This window comes from Balaenoptera borealis (genome assembly GCF_965194805.1).
Source record: "Balaenoptera borealis genome assembly, chromosome: 14".
NCBI classification, from domain to species: Eukaryota; Metazoa; Chordata; class Mammalia; order Artiodactyla; family Balaenopteridae; genus Balaenoptera; species Balaenoptera borealis.
The window spans coordinates 61897742-61915862 of record NC_138875.1 but is presented as its reverse complement, the minus strand read 5'-3'; the positions used below and the strand labels follow the sequence as shown (position 1 = coordinate 61915862).

The following is an 18121-nucleotide window of genomic DNA, read 5'->3' as shown; positions in this document are numbered from 1 at the left end:
GTGTATATTGTGGTTATTTTAAGAAGAAGGTATATTGCTGTACAACCCAATAATTCTGAAGTGGCTCATTTGAGAGCAGGAGGGAATGAGATGTGCTGGAGAAAAGTGGGGTCAGGTGGCTGGGACTCAGGCTTACCCTCTGATTCACTCTTTGATGAGGGACAGACAATGTAACATCCTGTGCAAAGGAAATTGAAGTGCAAATATTTGCATATTCTGCTAGGTTGGATATTAAGGTTGACATATGGATAGAATTACTGTTATTTAAGGGATGTAGTCCAGCCTCCTGAGTAGCCCTGAAGGGAAACAGGTCCTGGAGAAGCAGCAGCTAAGCAATGAACAGGCCTGTAGACTGAGCGGTTTCCACGGCACGTGGCAAAGCTGGGCCCTCCACGGCCTGCAGCCTGAGCTTGGGGCTGGGGAGCCCTTGATGCAGCAAACAGAGGTGATTCCAGCTTGGACAGCGTGGTCCTGACAACGTGTGTCATGAATCAAGTTAAAATGTTTTCCGCCCACCATGCTGGGGAGGAGCCCTTTGAAAGGCACAGGTTTTGAATATTCAGGAATTTAAAATTTCCTTATCTCGCCTGATCCCTTAAAACCAGAGGTTTATTCAGCAGAGGCTTTGGTCCCTTGATCCATAGGTCAGCCCCCAGCAAACCCACACAGCCCTGTTAAGGAGAAAGTCGCTCAGGCCGTGATGGACCCTGTGTTATCCCCGTGGGCCTGTGTCGTGGGCTCCTCGCAGCCCTGCATCACTGCCTCCCTTGTTCCCGGGTTGGGACAGGGTAGATTCAGGGTAGATTCAGAGCAGTTTCAGGACCCAATCCAGGGCGGATCCCATGGTTAGAGCGCCCGCCCTTCCCCCACCCGCTTCTCCCCGGGGACCCCGCCTGAGCGCGTGGCCCTTCTGTTGCAGAGGTACCCGCAGCCCCGGGGGCAGAAGAAGAAGAAGGTGGTCAAGTACGGGATGGGGGGGATGATCATCGTCCTGCTCATCTGTATTGTCTGGTTCCCTCTGCTCTTCATGTCTCTGGTCAAATCTGTCGCCGGGGTCATCAACCAGCCCCTGGACGTCTCGGTCACAATTACCCTGGGCGGGTACCAGGTAACCGCGCCTCCCTCCGGGGTCTCCCCCCTCCCCCGGCCCCTGCCAGTGCCTTGCCCAGCCGTGCTTTACCCTGATCACCACCCAGAGGACTTACTTAGGTTTTGCGGACATATTTCCTGTCTGAATTTTGACTGTTGTGCAAATATGTGATATGTGAGCTAAGGTGCAGAAGACAGTGAAGGCAGAGTTCTGTTCTGGTTGTGGGTGATACACGACCTAATATTTTTCTTGGAACCCAGGATGCAGAGAAGTGCTTTGGAATATTAACCGTCCTGTGTGTCTTTGTTTTCCAGCCTATTTTCACAATGAGTGCCCAGCAAAGCCAGCTGAAAGTTATGGACCAGCCAAAGTTTAATAAATTTATTAAAGCTTTTTCTAAGGACACTGTAAGTAAACGCATGGAGTCGGTCTCGATGAACACCTGTCATATCGACCAGCTGACTGTTGTCACCTGATTTATTCATCACTTTGCCATGGCCTGAGCCGGTGGGCAGGACTTTCTGGGGGTTATTAGTTACACACCGCAGGTTCCTGGCCACTGGCCGCCTTGATCATCTAAGATGTTATGTCTATATTATCAGACATAAGTGATAATAAACATAATTCTAATTCGGAGTATTTTCATGATAAGCACAACAGGTGTTGATCCTTTTTAAATTTTTAAAATTGTGGTAGATATTGATACCTTTAACTGGTAGGGAATCTATCCTAAGGAAATCATTCAAAATATGGAGAAGCTCCAAGCAGGTGCCTGTTTGTGATGGCATGCTCCGCATTAGTAAGAGCTAGAGGCAATTTGGGATTCAACAAGTAGGGAATGAGTGAATCAATTACAGCAGATTTTTCAAGCAACTTCCTTTGTAATAAGATAATCATTACAAAGATGATTTCATGGCATGAAAATTTCTCAAAATGAAACATAACTTTAAAAAGATACTATTATTTTTAAAATGATTTTAAAAATTAAGCTATGCGTCCTCTACTGTATAAAACAGGTGTGATGTTCTGGTGACACAGCTGTGGCGGACACCATCCTTTTCTCTACATTCCATGCTTTTAATAAGATGGTAGCATGATTCTTCATAATTAAAATTGGCTTTACAGATGATGCTTTTTATTTAAGTGAAGTGATTAGGCAAACAGATGCTGTTCTCTTTTGCAAAATGATCGGCCTGTAAGTGCACACTGTCAAAAGTAATCTTGAGGAGTACACAGCTGTGAGGAAGGGCCCGGATGTCCTGGGTGGATTAAATTTGACTCTCTCATGAGACGGACGTTCCCCAATAGTTGATAAATGTCTTTCTTCGGTGGGAAGGAAAAAATGACACAATCATCTGATTTTCCTTCACTGTTTGATTGGAATGATTCCATGGCCGTGGGTGTGGCAGAATCACCACTGGGGTTTGGTGATGTGACTGGAGCTGTCAGTGTCAGAACACACCAGGCAGCCCATTGTAGGGAGGTGCCTTTCAGAGGAAGAGATTCCCCCTGGATACGGTCAGTTAAAGGGAAGACTAGTTACTTTCTTACACATCCTCAAGTATGTGATCTATTTATGCAAGTGTATTTGTGTGCACACAGGGTGCTATGCAATTTCTGGAAAATTATGAAAAAGAAGACATAACAGTAGCAGAACTGGAAGGAAACTCAAATTCTTTGTGGACCATCAGCCCTCCCAGTAAGCAGAAAATGATACACGAGCTCATGGATCCCAATAGTAGCTTCTCTGTTGTTTTTTCATGGAGTGTGCAGAGGTAGTTACTGTATTTCCATGCATAATTCCCCCTTCCCCAACCTGAACTCGGGGCGGGGGTTGGGGGGTGTGGAAGGATACACACCTCAGATTAATTCGGATCTTGGTTCACAGTACTTCCTGGGAACGTTCATTCGATGCTACAGCTAACATTTTTGTTTATTAAATAATGATTTGCCTGGGAATCATTGACAAAACGAAGAACTTCTTAGTTTTCCTTTTTTCTACTAACTTCAGCTTTAATGAGGCTGGCAGTGAGATCTGTGACCAAGAGAGAAAGGTGGAGAGAAAAGAAACAGGGTGATGACTCATAACATGAAACTGAGTCGGGTGAAGTGTAAGATTTCCCTGAGCTTGGGGTCTGGTCTTAATCGCAAAGGACTTGCAGCGCTGGGAACCCTGATTCTCCCTTGCCGGCCTCCAGCACTTGGGGAGCCCCAGCAGCTCTCTTCTCCGAGCCTGAGCTGGGAGAGCCTCTGGGCAGTCCCAGGACGGGAGAGCAGGGAGATTCCTTCCCACCCCACCTGAGCCTCTGGCCAGCCTGCGGCCACCACGCAGCACGTCTCGCAAAACGTTCTTGCATCCGAAAGCCCGACGTGTCCGGGGGGCTGTTGGGGGGCCTGGACGTAATACCCGGGCTGATTAGCTCAGTTTCCTTCATGACAGGCTGTGACTCAGGACTCTGGGCAATCACGTGATAGGTTTGTTGGGTCCACAATACCAGCTTCTTGATTGGAATTAAGAAAGAATCCTGATAGGTAAGGAAGAAAGCCTTCTAGAATCTGACTTCACAAGGAAATAGTAAGAAGTATTTTGAAGGAGGCTGCTCAGAATTTAAAGAACTCCTTCTTTAATTGTATTTTCTCCTTTGAAATGTCCCAAACTCCTCACGTGGAGTTCTGTACTGGCAAAAATGCACTTTCTAGCCCTTCCTTTGAAGAGCCACCAAAAGAAATTAAAAATCAATTTCTGATTGAACGTTTTGCTTTTGATTGAGATATAATTGACATGTAGCATTATTTTAGTTACAGGGGTGCAACATAATGATTTGATATTTGTATACGTTTCAAAATGATCATCACAGGAAGTCTACTTAACATCCATCACCACACAGTTACCAAAATTTTTTTTCCTGTGAGGAGAACTTTTAAGATCTACTCTTTTAGCAACTTTCAAATATACAGTACAGTATGATTAACTACAGTCACCATGCTGTACATTACATCCCCAGGACTTACTCATGTTATAACTGGAAGTTTGTGCCCTTTGACCCCCTTCACCCATTTCATTCACCACCACCCCATCCCCCCACCTCTGGGAACCACCAATTCATTCTCTGTATCTATGAGTTCAGGTTTTGTGTTTTTATTTTTAGATTCCACATATAAATGAAATTATACAGTATTTCTGACTTATTTCACTTAGCCTAATGCCATCAAGTTTCATCCAGGTTATCACAAATAGCAAGATTTCATTCTTTTTTATGGCTGAATAATATTCCAGTGTGTGTGTGTGTGTGTGTGTGTGTGTGTGTGTGTGTGTGTGTGTATGACATCTTCTTTCTTCATTTATCTGTCAATGGACACTTAGGTTGCTTCTGTATCTTGGCTACTGTAAATAATGCTGCAGTGAACATGGGGGTGCAGATATCTTTTCGAGTTAGTGTTTTCATTTGCTTTGGAAAAATACCCAGAAGTGGGATTGCTCAGTTACATGGTAGTTCTATTTTTAATTTTTTGAGGAACCTCCAAACTGTTCTCCATAGTGGCTGCAGCAACTTACATTCCCACCAACAGTGCACAAGGGTCCCCTTTTCTCCACCTCCTCACCAACACTTGCTAACTCTTGTCTTTTTAATGATGGGCATTATGGCCATTCTGACAGGTGTGAGGTGATATCTCATTGTGAACATTCTTTTTAAAACATAGATTCTCTGAGTCCCCATGGAGACTAACGTCGCTGGGTTAACATAAAGTGTTTCAGAATCCCTGTTAGATCATCAGGGATTTCTCTTGTGTCCCCACACTCTTCCTCCTCACCTGTATCTGTGTTAAAGGTGTCTGAGGCCTCCCTGGATGTCTAAGAGGCTAGCTGTAAAGGTGAGGAGGTCAGGTTGAGGTTGACAATTGTGGACCCAGTGAAACTTGGTGAGATTAATAGTTCAGTGAGTTTTTAACCTCTCCTGCAGACTTCTGAATAACCACTGATGTTGAGCTCTTCTTTTTTTCTTCACAGAAACATGAGTCTGGGTGCAAAAGCAGAAATAGCAACAGATAAGCTTTCTTTTCCTCTTAAAAATACGACACGAGAGCACATTGCTAAAATGATAGCTGGCAACAACACAGAAAGTTCCAAAACGCCAGTGTAAGTTGATTGTCATTTTTAATACAATGTTAGAAGGTGTGTGTGTCTGGTCCAAATCTCCTCTACAAATACGTGTGTGCAAGAAACGCCATTTCTTCCTTCTTTGGTAACTCAAGTGAGCCTGTACTTAAGAGTCCTCGATGGGCTGGGTCAAAGCACGTCTGCTCTCCTCCCGCCCCCTCTGCCCAGCTCATCCGGGGAGGACTGACCTCTTCTCTGGGGAGCAAACCTTGCTCTCATCTGACCGTAATCACCAAAAGCCAGGGAAAGGCCCTGGGAGACCCTTTTCTACTATTACCCCTGCCCCTGGGGCACCAAATCCTGGCTAACAAATGGGCGTGAGAAGAAGGCAAGGGGGTGGGTAGAAATTTGAGGGAAAAAACTGTATCTTAATATATTATCCTGCCACACAATACTCCACTCCAAACATCTGAGCTGTGATGTTTAGATTCTCATATGAGAACCAGCAGGAGAAAAACACTGCCATTGGTCCAGAACTGCTAAGTGAAGTATTCCAGATGCCCACCAGCCGCAGCCCAGCTCTGTCCCCTGTCTGCCCCAGCCCCAGGTCGAAGTGCTGCGTGTGAGGACTGCCACGATGCAGCTGTCAGACATGGTCCCTAAAGTACCCCTTGTCAATCACTAAACACTAAGGGCCCCTGAGAACCGTCGGATCCTCCCCCATCACTTCCCGGATGAGAAAACAGCCCTGGGAAGAGGGAGTGGCCCGTGTGCAGGGTGGGCTAAGGGCTAGGACGCCAGTCCTCTGCCCCCCACCTCACTCCCGTCTCTGGATCAGCTCGGGCAGCCCACTTCACTAGAGAGAGTTTTGAAATCCCAAAAATTAAAATTGGAAGAGTGGTAGGATCCTAGCAAGAAAGACAGCCCCTTGCTTCAGAAAAGTCACAGATGTGGAAAAATCTCTGCAGCAGTTTTTAAGCCATTAACCAGCTTGGGTACAGAGTTGGCATGAGTGTCTGGTTAGAACCTGGTGAATTTATTCGGCTTCGGAGACTTCTGATTTTAATGGAAACCCATAAACTATGATGACTGCACATCGCGTAGTTACAGGAAGACTCTCCCCATTACTTGTTTGAAATGAGGTCAAAAATAGCAACAACAACAACAACAACAACAAAAAACAATTTTGCATGGGTAAAACAACTAAAACTTAATTATCCTTTTTTCTCTTAATGCCCAGGACCATAGAAAGGATTTACCCATACTACGTGAAAGCACCCAGTGACTCTAACTCCAAACCCATAAAGCAACTTCTATCTGGTAAGAATGAGAAGGAATTGTTTCAGAACGTTTCTTAATCTTTCTTTTATTCAACGTCTGTAGTTTGCCTTTCAGCCTTTATCAAGCTCCTTTCCAGTTTTCTTCCCCCTGTGACATGGTTTGCAAGGAGCATAAGGCTCTGGGCTGTGTCCACCAGCAAGAAGGGATCATTTACTCACCTGGGGGCGTGTTCTTCATCTTCCTTTGTTCATTGATATAGAACTTGATTGACTTAAATCCACGTTCAGTGACATGTTAACTGATTCATCAGAATCTGTTTACTTGTTTCTATTAGCAACCGTATCTTTGGCAGAAAACTGCCTAATACAGCGTTAACTCTGAAGGCCCCACGATAAGAACAATAAAAAGATGGCAGGAAATGGACTTGATTCAGCCCGAGGGTGACTGAGTACCAGTAGTAGGGCTCCATCTATTAAAGCTCTCAGCCAGCAAAACTCAGCTCAGAAGTCACCTCCTCTGGGAAGCCCTCAGGGATCATACCACCCAGAAGTGGTCTCCCCTAGCTAGCAGACCTTGTCAGTGCCGGGGGTTGCCACGTGCCCATAAATAGCGCTTGTGTGCATGGCCTTTCCCATTGAACCGGGCTGCGTGCAACTTGGTGACCCCTTAGCACCTCCTGGAGCACCTTCCTCCTGGAAGGCACTCAGTAAACGGTGGTAACATGAAAGAATCCATCAATTCCATCAACAGTCAGCTACTGGGGTTTTTAAACGTCTAATTAGTTGTTTGGAATTGTCAGCCAAGATGCTCCGGTGATGGGTCTCCGTTCACCCTGTGACTTTGCTGCTGTCTCATGTAGCAACAGGACTGGCCTCTTAGAGAAAGAGAGAGACCCCCCACGCCATGCCCCCTCCTCCTTTTCCTCTTACAGAGCTGATGTGCCTGTGTGTCCCCATCCTGGAACCGGATGCCATGGGTACCAACCAGGCTATCCTGGTTCATCCGAGAATGGCTGAAGTGCATTAAATCCATAAACTCTCCTGCTAATTTGATTTCATGTTTCTCCTTCTCCAGAAACTAATTTCATGAACATAACCATAATTTTGTCCAGAGACAATACAACTAAATCCAACAGTGAGTGGTGGGTTCTCAACTTGACTGGGAATAGAATCTACAACCAGCATGTGCAGGCCCTGGAGCTGGTGGTCTTCAATGACAAGGTCAGCCCCCCAAGCCTGGGGTTCCTGGCCGGCTATGGGTAAGGAACCATTTCACCATTAACAGTTATGAGATCCCACTTCTGTATCACACCAAGTTGAGGATGGGAAGTCTTTTATCTTCTTAGAATTCTCAAATTCTATAGCTGCATTATTAGAATTCACAGATCCTTGGCCCTTCATTTTATTTTATTTTATTTTTTAATTTTATTGAAGTCTGGTTGATTTACAGTGTTGTGTTAATTTCTTCTGTACAGCAAAGTGACTCAGTTATTCACATACATACATATATATATATATATATATATATATATATATATATATATATATATACATTCTTTCCATTATGGTTTGTCACAGGGCCCTTCGTTCTAAAAACTGAGGAACCAGAGTCCCAAAGACATCAAAAACGCCTTGTGTGAGTCCCACCACCAAGCATAGGACCAGAAGCCATATTTCCAGCTTCTTAACTATTCCTTCCTGTTACAACACAGTTTAGTGCAATTCAGGGCTTAAACTAGAAATGGGCCGAGTTCTCTCTTTTCTGCTAACATTGCCTTCTGACCTGAACAGATAGAGAGTCAATTAGAAATCACAGTTTGGGACATGCCTGATGTTACCATTTCTCCATGTTCTGACACTTCAACCCTAGGACAGGCACACCCCCTACAAGATGCTAGTACAAAGTTTTCTACTTCCCAGAATAAGCCTCTTAAGAAATCATTGTCTATCCAGAATTTTATTATAAACATGAATCTCTGAGGAAGGCAGGACAAAGTCCTAGGTACAGAAAAGTGTATATAACAATTGCATTTCTATCATATATATATATTTTTTAACATCTTTATTGGAATATAATTGCTTTATAATGGTGTGTTAGTGTCTGCTTTATAACAAAGTGAATCAGCTATACATATACATATATCCCCATATCTCCTCCCTCTTGCGTCTCCCTCCCACCCTCCCTATCCCACCCCTCTATCTACCATATATGTTATGTAGCTTATTCATATAATATATGCAGTAAAACCACCAGAAGTTCATACACGAAACTATTAACATTGGTTGTTTCCAGAATGTAAGATTTCAAAGGACTTTCATTTTTCAAGTCCTACAGTTCTGTAATGTGTAATTTTTTTTTAAAAAAAAATTTTTTAATCAGCAAAAAGGTCAATGTTTTCACCAAAGGGAAACAACTTAAGCTTTGGTAAGTCTATCATGTCTTTTATGGCGTTTGAGGGAAAATGTTCATTTTCTTTTTCTTGTAGGCATGTTCTCTTAACCATATGTAACGGCCAGATACATTTCTACCTCATTTTTTTTTCAGTATCATGGGCCTCTACGCTTCGGTGGTCCTGGTGATTGGGAAGTTTGTCCGAGAATTCTTCAGTGGGATTTCTCACTCCATCATGTTTGAAGAGCTTCCAAATGTGGATCGGATTTTGAAGTTGTGCACAGATATTTTTTTAGTTCGAGAGACCGGGGAGCTGGAATTGGAGGAGGACCTCTATGCCAAATTAATATTCCTGTACCGTTCGCCAGAAACCATGATCAAATGGACCAGGGAGAAAACAAACTGACGCCCCAGGCCACAGACCACAAGCCAAGTTCACATTGGAATTTTCCAAAGAAAACAAGAAAAGCACAATACTCTCCTAAGAGCTAAGCATTTCTAATTCGGTGGAAACGGTCTCTCTTCTGACTGGTGCAGAAGGAGTGGGCTTCCTTTTGCCCTCAGAGCTCCGAGCAAAGGCACTCTCGAAAAGTCCTTTGTAATTCCATTCCTCTGAAATCAGGGCTACTCGCTTTATGTTTTAGTCCCCGGTGTCTTGCAGTCTGATCGACTATGTGGAGGAGTCATTGATGGGTCTCGTCCCTCAGAGAAACAGAACAGGAGGAGGAGAAGGAAGGAAAGGCCTTCTCCTGTGAGGGACGGTGCCCTCCGAAGAGACGCTACAATGCAACGCAATGCACGGGGCTCTGCGGCCAAGGGGACGCTGCTGTGAGGAGGACGGGGGCCCTGCACCCCGAATACGCAACAGAACGGGGGCTGAAAACTCCTACACATACGTCCAGGGGGGAAAGAGGGAGGGGGCCGGTGACCCATGGCGATGCCAGTGGAAGGATAAGCCTCATTCTAAGCAAAAAGAAAACATTAGTGACACTTACTGCCTTACCTTAACTGAAGACTAATGAGAAATCTTTCCATTAAACACCAGTGACCTCTCAGGAAAAAAAAGCAGCAAAACAAATACGTGGACATGGTGTTGCTGAGGCCCAGGTGGTGACTCACTCCGACCTGGTGGTTTTCTGGTTCATAGAGTTACTGCTCCCCGTGCAACACCGACGCCCAGCTGGAGGCAGGGTCCTTGGACGTTGTCACCTTTACTGACTGAGGTCTGAGCTCTCCTCTGCCCCACCCCCGACGCTTCCTCCCATTTCCATGATTCACGGCCGTGGTTTTTCCAGTATGTGACATTTTTTTTCCCTGTTTTTCAGGTCTATCAACGAGTTTACATATTCCAATTCACATTTTTACATCTGAGACGGGTTTTTTTAAGTTCAAAATTATGGAAGAAATATGTATATTGAGCTTGGGGAAATAAACAAATGGCCTTTTCTTAAATTATTATTATGGGTCATACAACCTCTTCATGAAATAACAATGTAGCATGAAAAGCTGATGATTGAAATGTAGTTTTCATTCCATATTAAAAGACAGTTTCTGAGAAGAATCATCGAATGGACTAGACTATGTCCCCCCAAAAAATGATCCTCTGTAGTTTGGGTTCAGGACTGACAAAATAAAGCACATCCTGCAAAGTCACTCTAAGAATACTCTTCATTCTGCCTTACTGCATGAACTAGGAAAAGCGACTTCTCTGTACTGTGTACCGGGAGCTAAAAAAATCAACTAAGAATCCACTTCTTGTTGGTTGCATTGTGGGTTTTCTCATGTGGGTGCTCTATGGGAATAATAAAAGCAGGAAACAACTGATGAGAAATTAACTTCCCAGAAGGAAACCATTACAGTGAATATGGATCCTTTAAAACAGAGAGTTCAACTGATGCCCCGTGTCTTCTAGGGAATCAGTGCGAACCTGTGCTTCAGCCGTGAAAGCCGCGTGCCTCCCCCCTGCTTAGAGAAATGCTTGTCGTCGTAGCAATAAACTCAGAGCACTCAGGGAGCTCTTCAGCCCACACTTGATTTCCCGACAGCAGGAAGCGTCTTCCTGCACGTTCCTGGTTGTGAATTCTTTCTTTTAAAAATGTCAGCAGGGGACCCCGAGAGAGAGCACATTACAGCATATTTAGGAAGAAAAGGAATAGGAATCCTTCTAACAGGCGTAGAGGTAAAGGATGCCAGGATGGTAAACAGGTCCCATGGTTCAAGAAAAAGCCTCAGGTGTGGAGGAGGGAGGGCACAGAACGACACAGAGAGATGCAGAAGGACCAGTCCTGCCGAGGCCTGTGCTGGAGTGGGGACTCCCCAGAGAAGGAGGTGCCTCTGCTGGGACCCCCGGCCAGCCTGTCACGACCCTGTTCAGCCCAATTATCTGACAACGTGAAGGGATCAGCAAGCTGTAACCGGCTTAATCCTCACCCTCAAATGAGCGCCAGACCCGGCCCAGAGATGAGGGACTCATGTCCCCTTAGAATATGTTCTCTGGAGATAGCTCTGAGAGGGACCGTCCCCAAGGACCTGGGGGGGTGGGGTCTGACCAGCGAGGAGGGAGGACCAGGCAGAGGGACATGGAGCTTCACCCAGCCCCGGGGGTGCTGGCGAGCTGGGGCCACCCTTCCAGGTCCTGAGCAAAGGCCCAGCATCTGGATGCTTTATGCATAATTGCCCAAATCTTGGAAGCAACAAAGATGTCCTTTGGTAGGTGAATGGATAAATAAATAAAACTGTGTTAGAATCCAGACAATGGAATAGTATTCTGCAGTAAAAAGAAATGAGCTCTCAGGACATGAAAAGACATGGGGGAAACATAAATGCATTTTACTCAGTGAAAGAAGCCAATCTGAAAAGGCTACATACTGTATGATTCCAAATATATGACGTTCTGGAAAAGGCAAAACTATGGAGACAGTAAGAGATCAATGGTTGTCAGGGGTTAAGGCGGAAGGAAGGGATGAACAGGCAGAGCTGAGATTGTAGGGCAGTGAAAATACTCTGTATGAAACTGTAATGTTGGATACATGTCATGTAATACATTTGTCCAGACCCATAGACTGTACAACACCAAGAGTGAACTGTAATGTAAACTATGGCCTTTGGGTGACAATGATGTGTCAATGTCAGGTCCTCATTTGTAACAAACGTCCCATCTGGCGGGGGATGCTGATAATGGGGGAGACTGCATGTGTGGGTCCGGAAGTCTATGGGAAATCTGGGTACCTTCCTCTCAATTTTGCTGTGAACCCAAAACTGCTCTAAAAAAATTGTTTCAATAAAAAAGCCACCTGTAATATTGATAAAAGCTCAGTGGGGGGAATGAATATGAAAGTGGGGAGAGACCAGGAATATTACAGTGATGCTATTCTTCCCCATGGAAAAACCCACGCAGAATAGGGGAGAAAAAGTCCTCCCAGATCTTCTTCTTTAAACCCCTTGGTCATTAGCCCCTGATTAGCCAAGTATGTGGCTGTCCCCCCTGGAGGAAGGAAGCCAGCCTGGGGACCCTCTAACTCCCCTGAGCCCACATCGAGTCCATCCTCCATCACCAACATCCTTATGGGACCTCCAGTGGTCAGTTTAGATTTTGTCCCCAGAAGGCTCTGAAATGGCTCACAAACTCCATCAATTAAGTGATTTCTATACCACTCCACACCTAAGACCAAACTTTTAGTCCTTATTCAATTTCCCATCACAAACTATGGTCCAGGCACTTTGTCCAATGTCACCTCTGTGAGGATCTGCAGAGAAATAAAATGACATCCCTAAGATACATCAAAATAAAACGCTAACATGGAAATACTGCAACCTTAAATGCAAGCCTCCTTTCACAATTTTTCAGGGAGAAACGAAAGTTAAAATAGTAAATCAAGTTAATGTCCAAGGATTAAAGAAGATGGATTAAATTCTCTTACCTTCATGAGTTAACAGTCAAAGACAGTAGAGCCGTGTTCCCATTCTTGGGAGGAACAGAGGCCACTTCAGGGAAGCAGCTCGTGGCATCTTCACAGGGCCTTTTGGTACTTCAGATGTTCATTCCACTCAACACCAAGTTTCTGATTGTGCCTCATTTTTTAAAGAGTCCAAAAATCAGTAAGACCCACAGAACTTGCTCATAATGACCAAATTTCAAAAGCATTTGAGACAAGTCCCTGCCTGCCCAGCTGTCCAAGGCCAGTGCGTGTCTCGGAAGCATAAAGGGTATTGCCAAAACCCAGAGCAGAAGCTCAACGGAAGCCTGGTGGAGTCTCGTGGGTCCGAGACTGGCTGGGAAGCCTGTCTGTCGAGCCAGGTGAGCAGAATCCAAAACCCTGACCGTGACCTTCACCCAGTGCAGGGCTGCATCCCCGTGCGTGGTGACCTCTGGCTGCTGCGTCTGTCTTTGGGAGAGACACCCGCATTGCACCCCACCCCCTCTCCCAGAGGCACAGCTGGAGGAGCCGGGGCTGCCTGGAGGCGGAGGGTGGAGACCAGTGAGGATGGCGGCCACGAGGTCCAGCCCAACGCATGAGTACCTCTCCGCTCCAACCCCCGCGGTGCCCGTGTCGCTGAGGCTGGGGTGCCCCGGGGTAGGTCCCGAGCAGCAGCGCTGCTTCCACCACGCTTGGCCGCAGAATTACTCCGACCTCCAGAACCGGCCTCCTGTCGAAGGGCGCTCCCCGCGCGCAGTGAATTGCCCAGACTGATCTTGTCTGTGGACCAGCTACGGGGATACAGGTTGGCCTCTCCGCAGCCTCTGTCCCGGGCGCAGATGCCGACTGGGCTGTGGGGCGGCTGATGTAGGGCCCTCACCCTGTGTCCGCATGTCGCCAGCGCTCGGTGATGCCCGCGGGACGCAGCTGCCCTGCAGGTCCAAAGCAACGGTCTTTAGGGGAGATTTAATAGGTTGCAGGGAGACTTTCCCCAAAGCCGCTTTTCCCCAACGTTTATTTGCACGTGCCCGCATTTGTTCTTTCAGGCGGAGCAGGTGAGGAGCGCCAGCCAGGAGGCCGAGGAAATGGGGAGCTGCCAGGCGTGACTAAGGCGCCCACCCGACCCTTGGCCGGAGGAAGGACAGAAAGGAAACGTCCTGGAGAGCGACGAGCAGGAGGATGGAAACTGCAGGCAGCACTCAAGCAGCTCTGGGCCCCCATCTCCCTGCCTCTGCATCCACCGCAGTCTGGGAAAGGACTTCTGAAAGGCCATCGACACCCAGGAGACTGTGAGATGTCCAAGCATCCAGGAGAGTGGGCGGGCGGGGTGGGGGGTGGGGGGGTGGAGGAAGGGGCTGGGGACCAGGCTGGAGGCCCAGGCCAGGTGAGCAGAGCGGAGGGACTGGAGCCATTCGCATCCGGGGCTGAACATGTGGCCATAGCCGCAGAGCCTGGCCCATCCTTGGTTAGCACCCAGGATGCTCCTCACACGCCCCACACCCCCGCCCTGTCCTCCCAGGGTCTCCGCTTCCCACCAGGTCCCGCCCATCGTCCTCCCGGCCCCTGGTGGGTGCGGCCATCCTCCTCCGCCTCCAGGTTCAGGGCCAGTTGCTATTCGGGAGGGAGGGAGGGGGAAGGGCTAGGAAAAGGCCAAGGAAGCGGGGTTTTCAGGATGGAGGGGGAGGGATAAAGGTTGGTGTGATCTGACCTCCAGGCAGAAACCCTAAAGGGTGGCGGGACTGTCCCCCAGGAGGCCCCACGTCTCACAGGCACAGCCCCTGCGTCTCTCACACAAACGTGTCCGTCTCCTTCCCAGTGGATGTCGTCCAATGCCAGGAGGAACTGCCTCTAGGCTGGTTGGTGTCACCTTGGGTGTCAGGAGGATACCAGCCAGTCTCCCAACCCGAGGAAGGGGTCCAGATGCTTGGAACAGCCCAGAAGCTTCGGGGCCCCGGAAGGAATAGGCGGCCCGGCTCTCAGCGGAGGGTCCTTGTCGTAACCCCCGCCCTGCAGGCAAGACATCATCCAATGGGACAGAGTCTTCCTTTCACAAGTGCCTAAAATCAGCTCCGAAAGCTTTCCTAGGAGCCCTCTTCCTCCTGGTGGTTCTGTCTCTCTCACCAAGCTCGCTTCTGGGTGACAAACGTCACCATCAATGAGGAATGTCGTCCGGACTGAATGCCCGTCCAGGCAGGCGCTCCAGTCTGATTTCCTTCCTCAGTGTCTGTCTTGCCTTTTACCCACTGCTCAGATGGATTCTAGATGAAGAATCCACAGGCACCTCACATTCACATTCAGGACCAAAACCAAAATCATGATTTTCACCCCAAAGCTCTCTATCTTTCCTGCCTTCTATTTGTTTATAATACTCATTCACTGGGGTGGAGGGGCTCAGAGGGGCTGGGACTCGCTCAGGCCATGAAGTCAACAGATACCTGTTTGGCCGACTCCCCTAAACCCCTGCCCCTCCAGTCCGGAGCCGCGCTCCTGCCCTGTGCAGGCCATTCTTACTGTTCATTACAGCAGTGGGCTTGCAGCCCTGGTCTCCATCCCCGGTGGTCCTGGAATTTCATCAGAACCAACAGAAGAGCTTTGAAAAACCATAGGTTCCAGAACCCTACAAGACTCACCGATCAGATCATATGGATCTAGGACCCAGAAATACCTCGTTTCATCAGTGTCCCAGCTCTTGTCATGGATCTGTGCTTGGGGACAGGATGTCTAATCCATGGGCTCCTAACACAGACTAATCATCAGAATCACCCCCAGTTCTTGTTAAAAAATACAGACTTCTAGACTTCACATGATCCCACAACTCTGACCCTGGGGGCCGGGGTCCAAGAATCTACCACATTTAAACCATCCAGGTGATTCTGACATCAGCCAGGTTGGAGGACTCTCCGTTCCCGTCCTGCTCCCGAGGGAGGCTCTGGAGATGCATGCAGGGCCGAGGAGTCGTGATTCCAGGCGGAAGACGCTCGGGAAATGCTGGCCCTGCCTTCCTTCCAGCCAAGCTCTCGTCTACCCTGCCTGGATCCAAAATTTTATCCCCCCACTCCTACGAAAGGGGCGTCTAAAGCAATTGAGAAACTAAAGCTCAGAGAAGGAAGGTCCGTATCCACGTCCCTCACGTTCCCTTCCTGATCATTTAACATTTTCTCGGCCGCTGGTCAAAGGCCTGATGGGAAAACTAGGTCAAGCTTATGGAGAAAAGTGAAGAATTTTTGCAGCCTTATAAAAATGATGGCTGACAAGGGACGTCTCTAGGCTTGGAACTAAGTAGCCAATCATTGGAAATGTCTGGTTTGCCTCATTAATAAATGATAATAAGCGAGGCTCAGTCGGTGGCCCCAAGCCTGGGCTCAACGCTAGAGGGGGCAGTGAGTCACCCACTTGGTCTGGGTTCAGTATCACTAAGGAGTCTCTCAGACCTCCCGTGAAATCACTCCTCACCCACTGGATTAGCCTGGAAATTATTTTGCAAAGACAAACTACATTTGCTGTTCTGCGCTAGAGCGAAGTCCCAAATGGAGCAGACCCAGGAGAGGGGGCATGTTGCCTTGAACTTACGCGAAGGGTGGATGGTGTCCAGAGGGCAGAGTGGGAAATAGGAAAGGGAGGGCCTGGAGGGGACAGGAGTCACCGGGGAAGGACACCGCCTGGGATAGAGCCCAGAACACCTGGACCAACCGACCCGATGCCTGCACTGCTGGGCCTGCCCCAATGCGGCCGCAGTACCCAGGCCCTCACTCACTTCCCAGGACGCAGACCTCCAAGTGTGCAAGTGTAGACACTTAAAATCCTACTAAATAAAACCGGTTTCCATCTTCTAGCTGTTTTCCCTCATGCGTTCATCTGTTTAGATTTTTGGTACCACCTCCATCACAGCAAGTTTCTTCCAGGGAAAATTTCACATACGTGAATGTTGTTCCATCTCCACGTAGGAAGACTTTATGAAAACAGAGGCCAACTGAGCCGTGGAAAGTTCTGGGCTAACCTCTCTGGATTCCCGGTGCCGTTGGCTGGCTGGTGGCTCGGCCCGGAGGGGCTGCCCAGAGCCTGACCGGGAGGCTGCCAGCACATACGCTGAGCGCTCCAGGGCTGGGCCTTCCTAAAACGCTAACCACACGTTAAAGAACCACACAGAGCTCTACAAAATCATGAGCGATGCTGCTCTGGGGCATCTGGCTGATGCAAGGTGTGAAATATTAATGAGCCTTGCAGATGGTTCATTGTTCAGCGCTGCCCGGAGCCCCAGAGGCTGATGACAAGCACCTCTGCCCTGCACGGCCCTTGGGGCATGAAACCCAGAAAGCATAACCAAAAAAACCCCCAAAACCAAAAAATCAGAAAATATAAAATAACCAGAAAACAGAGGAGAGACCCTGTGGTGTCAGGGGATGTACTGAAAACAAAGTCTTCTTGCAGAAGGGCCGAGGGGGGCCCTTGCAGACCTCAGTCATCGTGGGAGCCTGGCGGGGCCGCCTCCCACACTGGGGTCTGGCCAGAGAGCGCCAGGCTCAGGCAGGCTCCATGGAGACACCAAGGGGGATGGGGCCACGAGGTCCACGAGGAAGGTGTTGGGGCTCAGCACTGCTTTGTGGGACCCCTGATGAGAATGACCCAGGAAGTGAACTACAGAAAAGGGAATACAGATTCAGGGAAGGAATCAGAAGGAAGAAGGTTACAGACCAGGGACCACCCACCCTCCACGCCACCCCACTACACAGCTCATATCCCTTTGTCCCTCCTTGGTCCTGGTGTTGCTAAGCCCCACTCTGCGCTAGGCGCTGACGATGTACAGGTGAATGACAGACACATCACCTGCCCTCAGGTAACTGCCCTGCAACTTGGCAGAGTGGCAAGACACAGTTTGAACAGCTTGTTTCAACGGTACGAGTATCTGCACACACAGAACCACCAAAACAGCTGCTGGGGAAAATGGGTCTTGCATGGTTGTTTTGGCCTCAAACAGCAGCTTGTCTTTTCTGAGAGCAGCATGGGTGGAGGAAGGAACTGGGTCATTGAGGGTCTGGTCTGGGATCTGTGTTCAGGAATAAATCAGGAATAAAATCGCAATGGCCTTACAACTATGCTGGGAGGATAAAATGAAATCCTGGCCACATGCTGTAGTGATGACTAGTACCAGTTAGTAGTGAATTAGAGAAGATGGCCAGGTATATGAGCCCTCTTGATCAGTATTTTTATCATTTTTGGTAAAAATAGGGGTGCAGATCAAAAGCATACAGTAATCAAACCTAACCATATCACCTTCGAAATACATGGACGTAAGTGAAAGGAGAAATTGATGGAATCAAAGTCACGGTGGTGGTGGGAGATTAG

General features: G+C 47.9%; 1 protein-coding gene across 5 annotated transcripts in view; it reads left to right on the top strand.

Moving 5' to 3' along the window:
* The window catches only part of PIEZO2 (piezo type mechanosensitive ion channel component 2), a 344750-nt gene extending 334236 nt beyond the window's left edge, over nucleotides 1-10514 (top strand). For 3 of the 5 annotated variants that reach the window (XM_082354794.1, XM_082354793.1, XM_082354797.1), the window contains 7 exons: nucleotides 920-1108; nucleotides 1405-1497; nucleotides 2693-2865; nucleotides 5100-5228; nucleotides 6430-6509; nucleotides 7545-7728; nucleotides 9015-10514. In XM_082354794.1, the coding sequence (XP_082210920.1) occupies nucleotides 920-1108; nucleotides 1405-1497; nucleotides 2693-2865; nucleotides 5100-5228; nucleotides 6430-6509; nucleotides 7545-7728; nucleotides 9015-9267 (1101 nt within the window). In that variant the 3' untranslated portion in view covers nucleotides 9268-10514. Of the gene's footprint in view, nucleotides 1-919; nucleotides 1109-1404; nucleotides 1498-2692; nucleotides 2866-5099; nucleotides 5230-6429; nucleotides 6510-7544; nucleotides 7729-9014 lie in introns of those variants that run through there. The other 2 variants (XM_082354795.1, XM_082354796.1) reach the window with 2 other exon arrangements.
* The last annotated feature ends 7607 nt before the right edge of the window (nucleotides 10515-18121 follow it).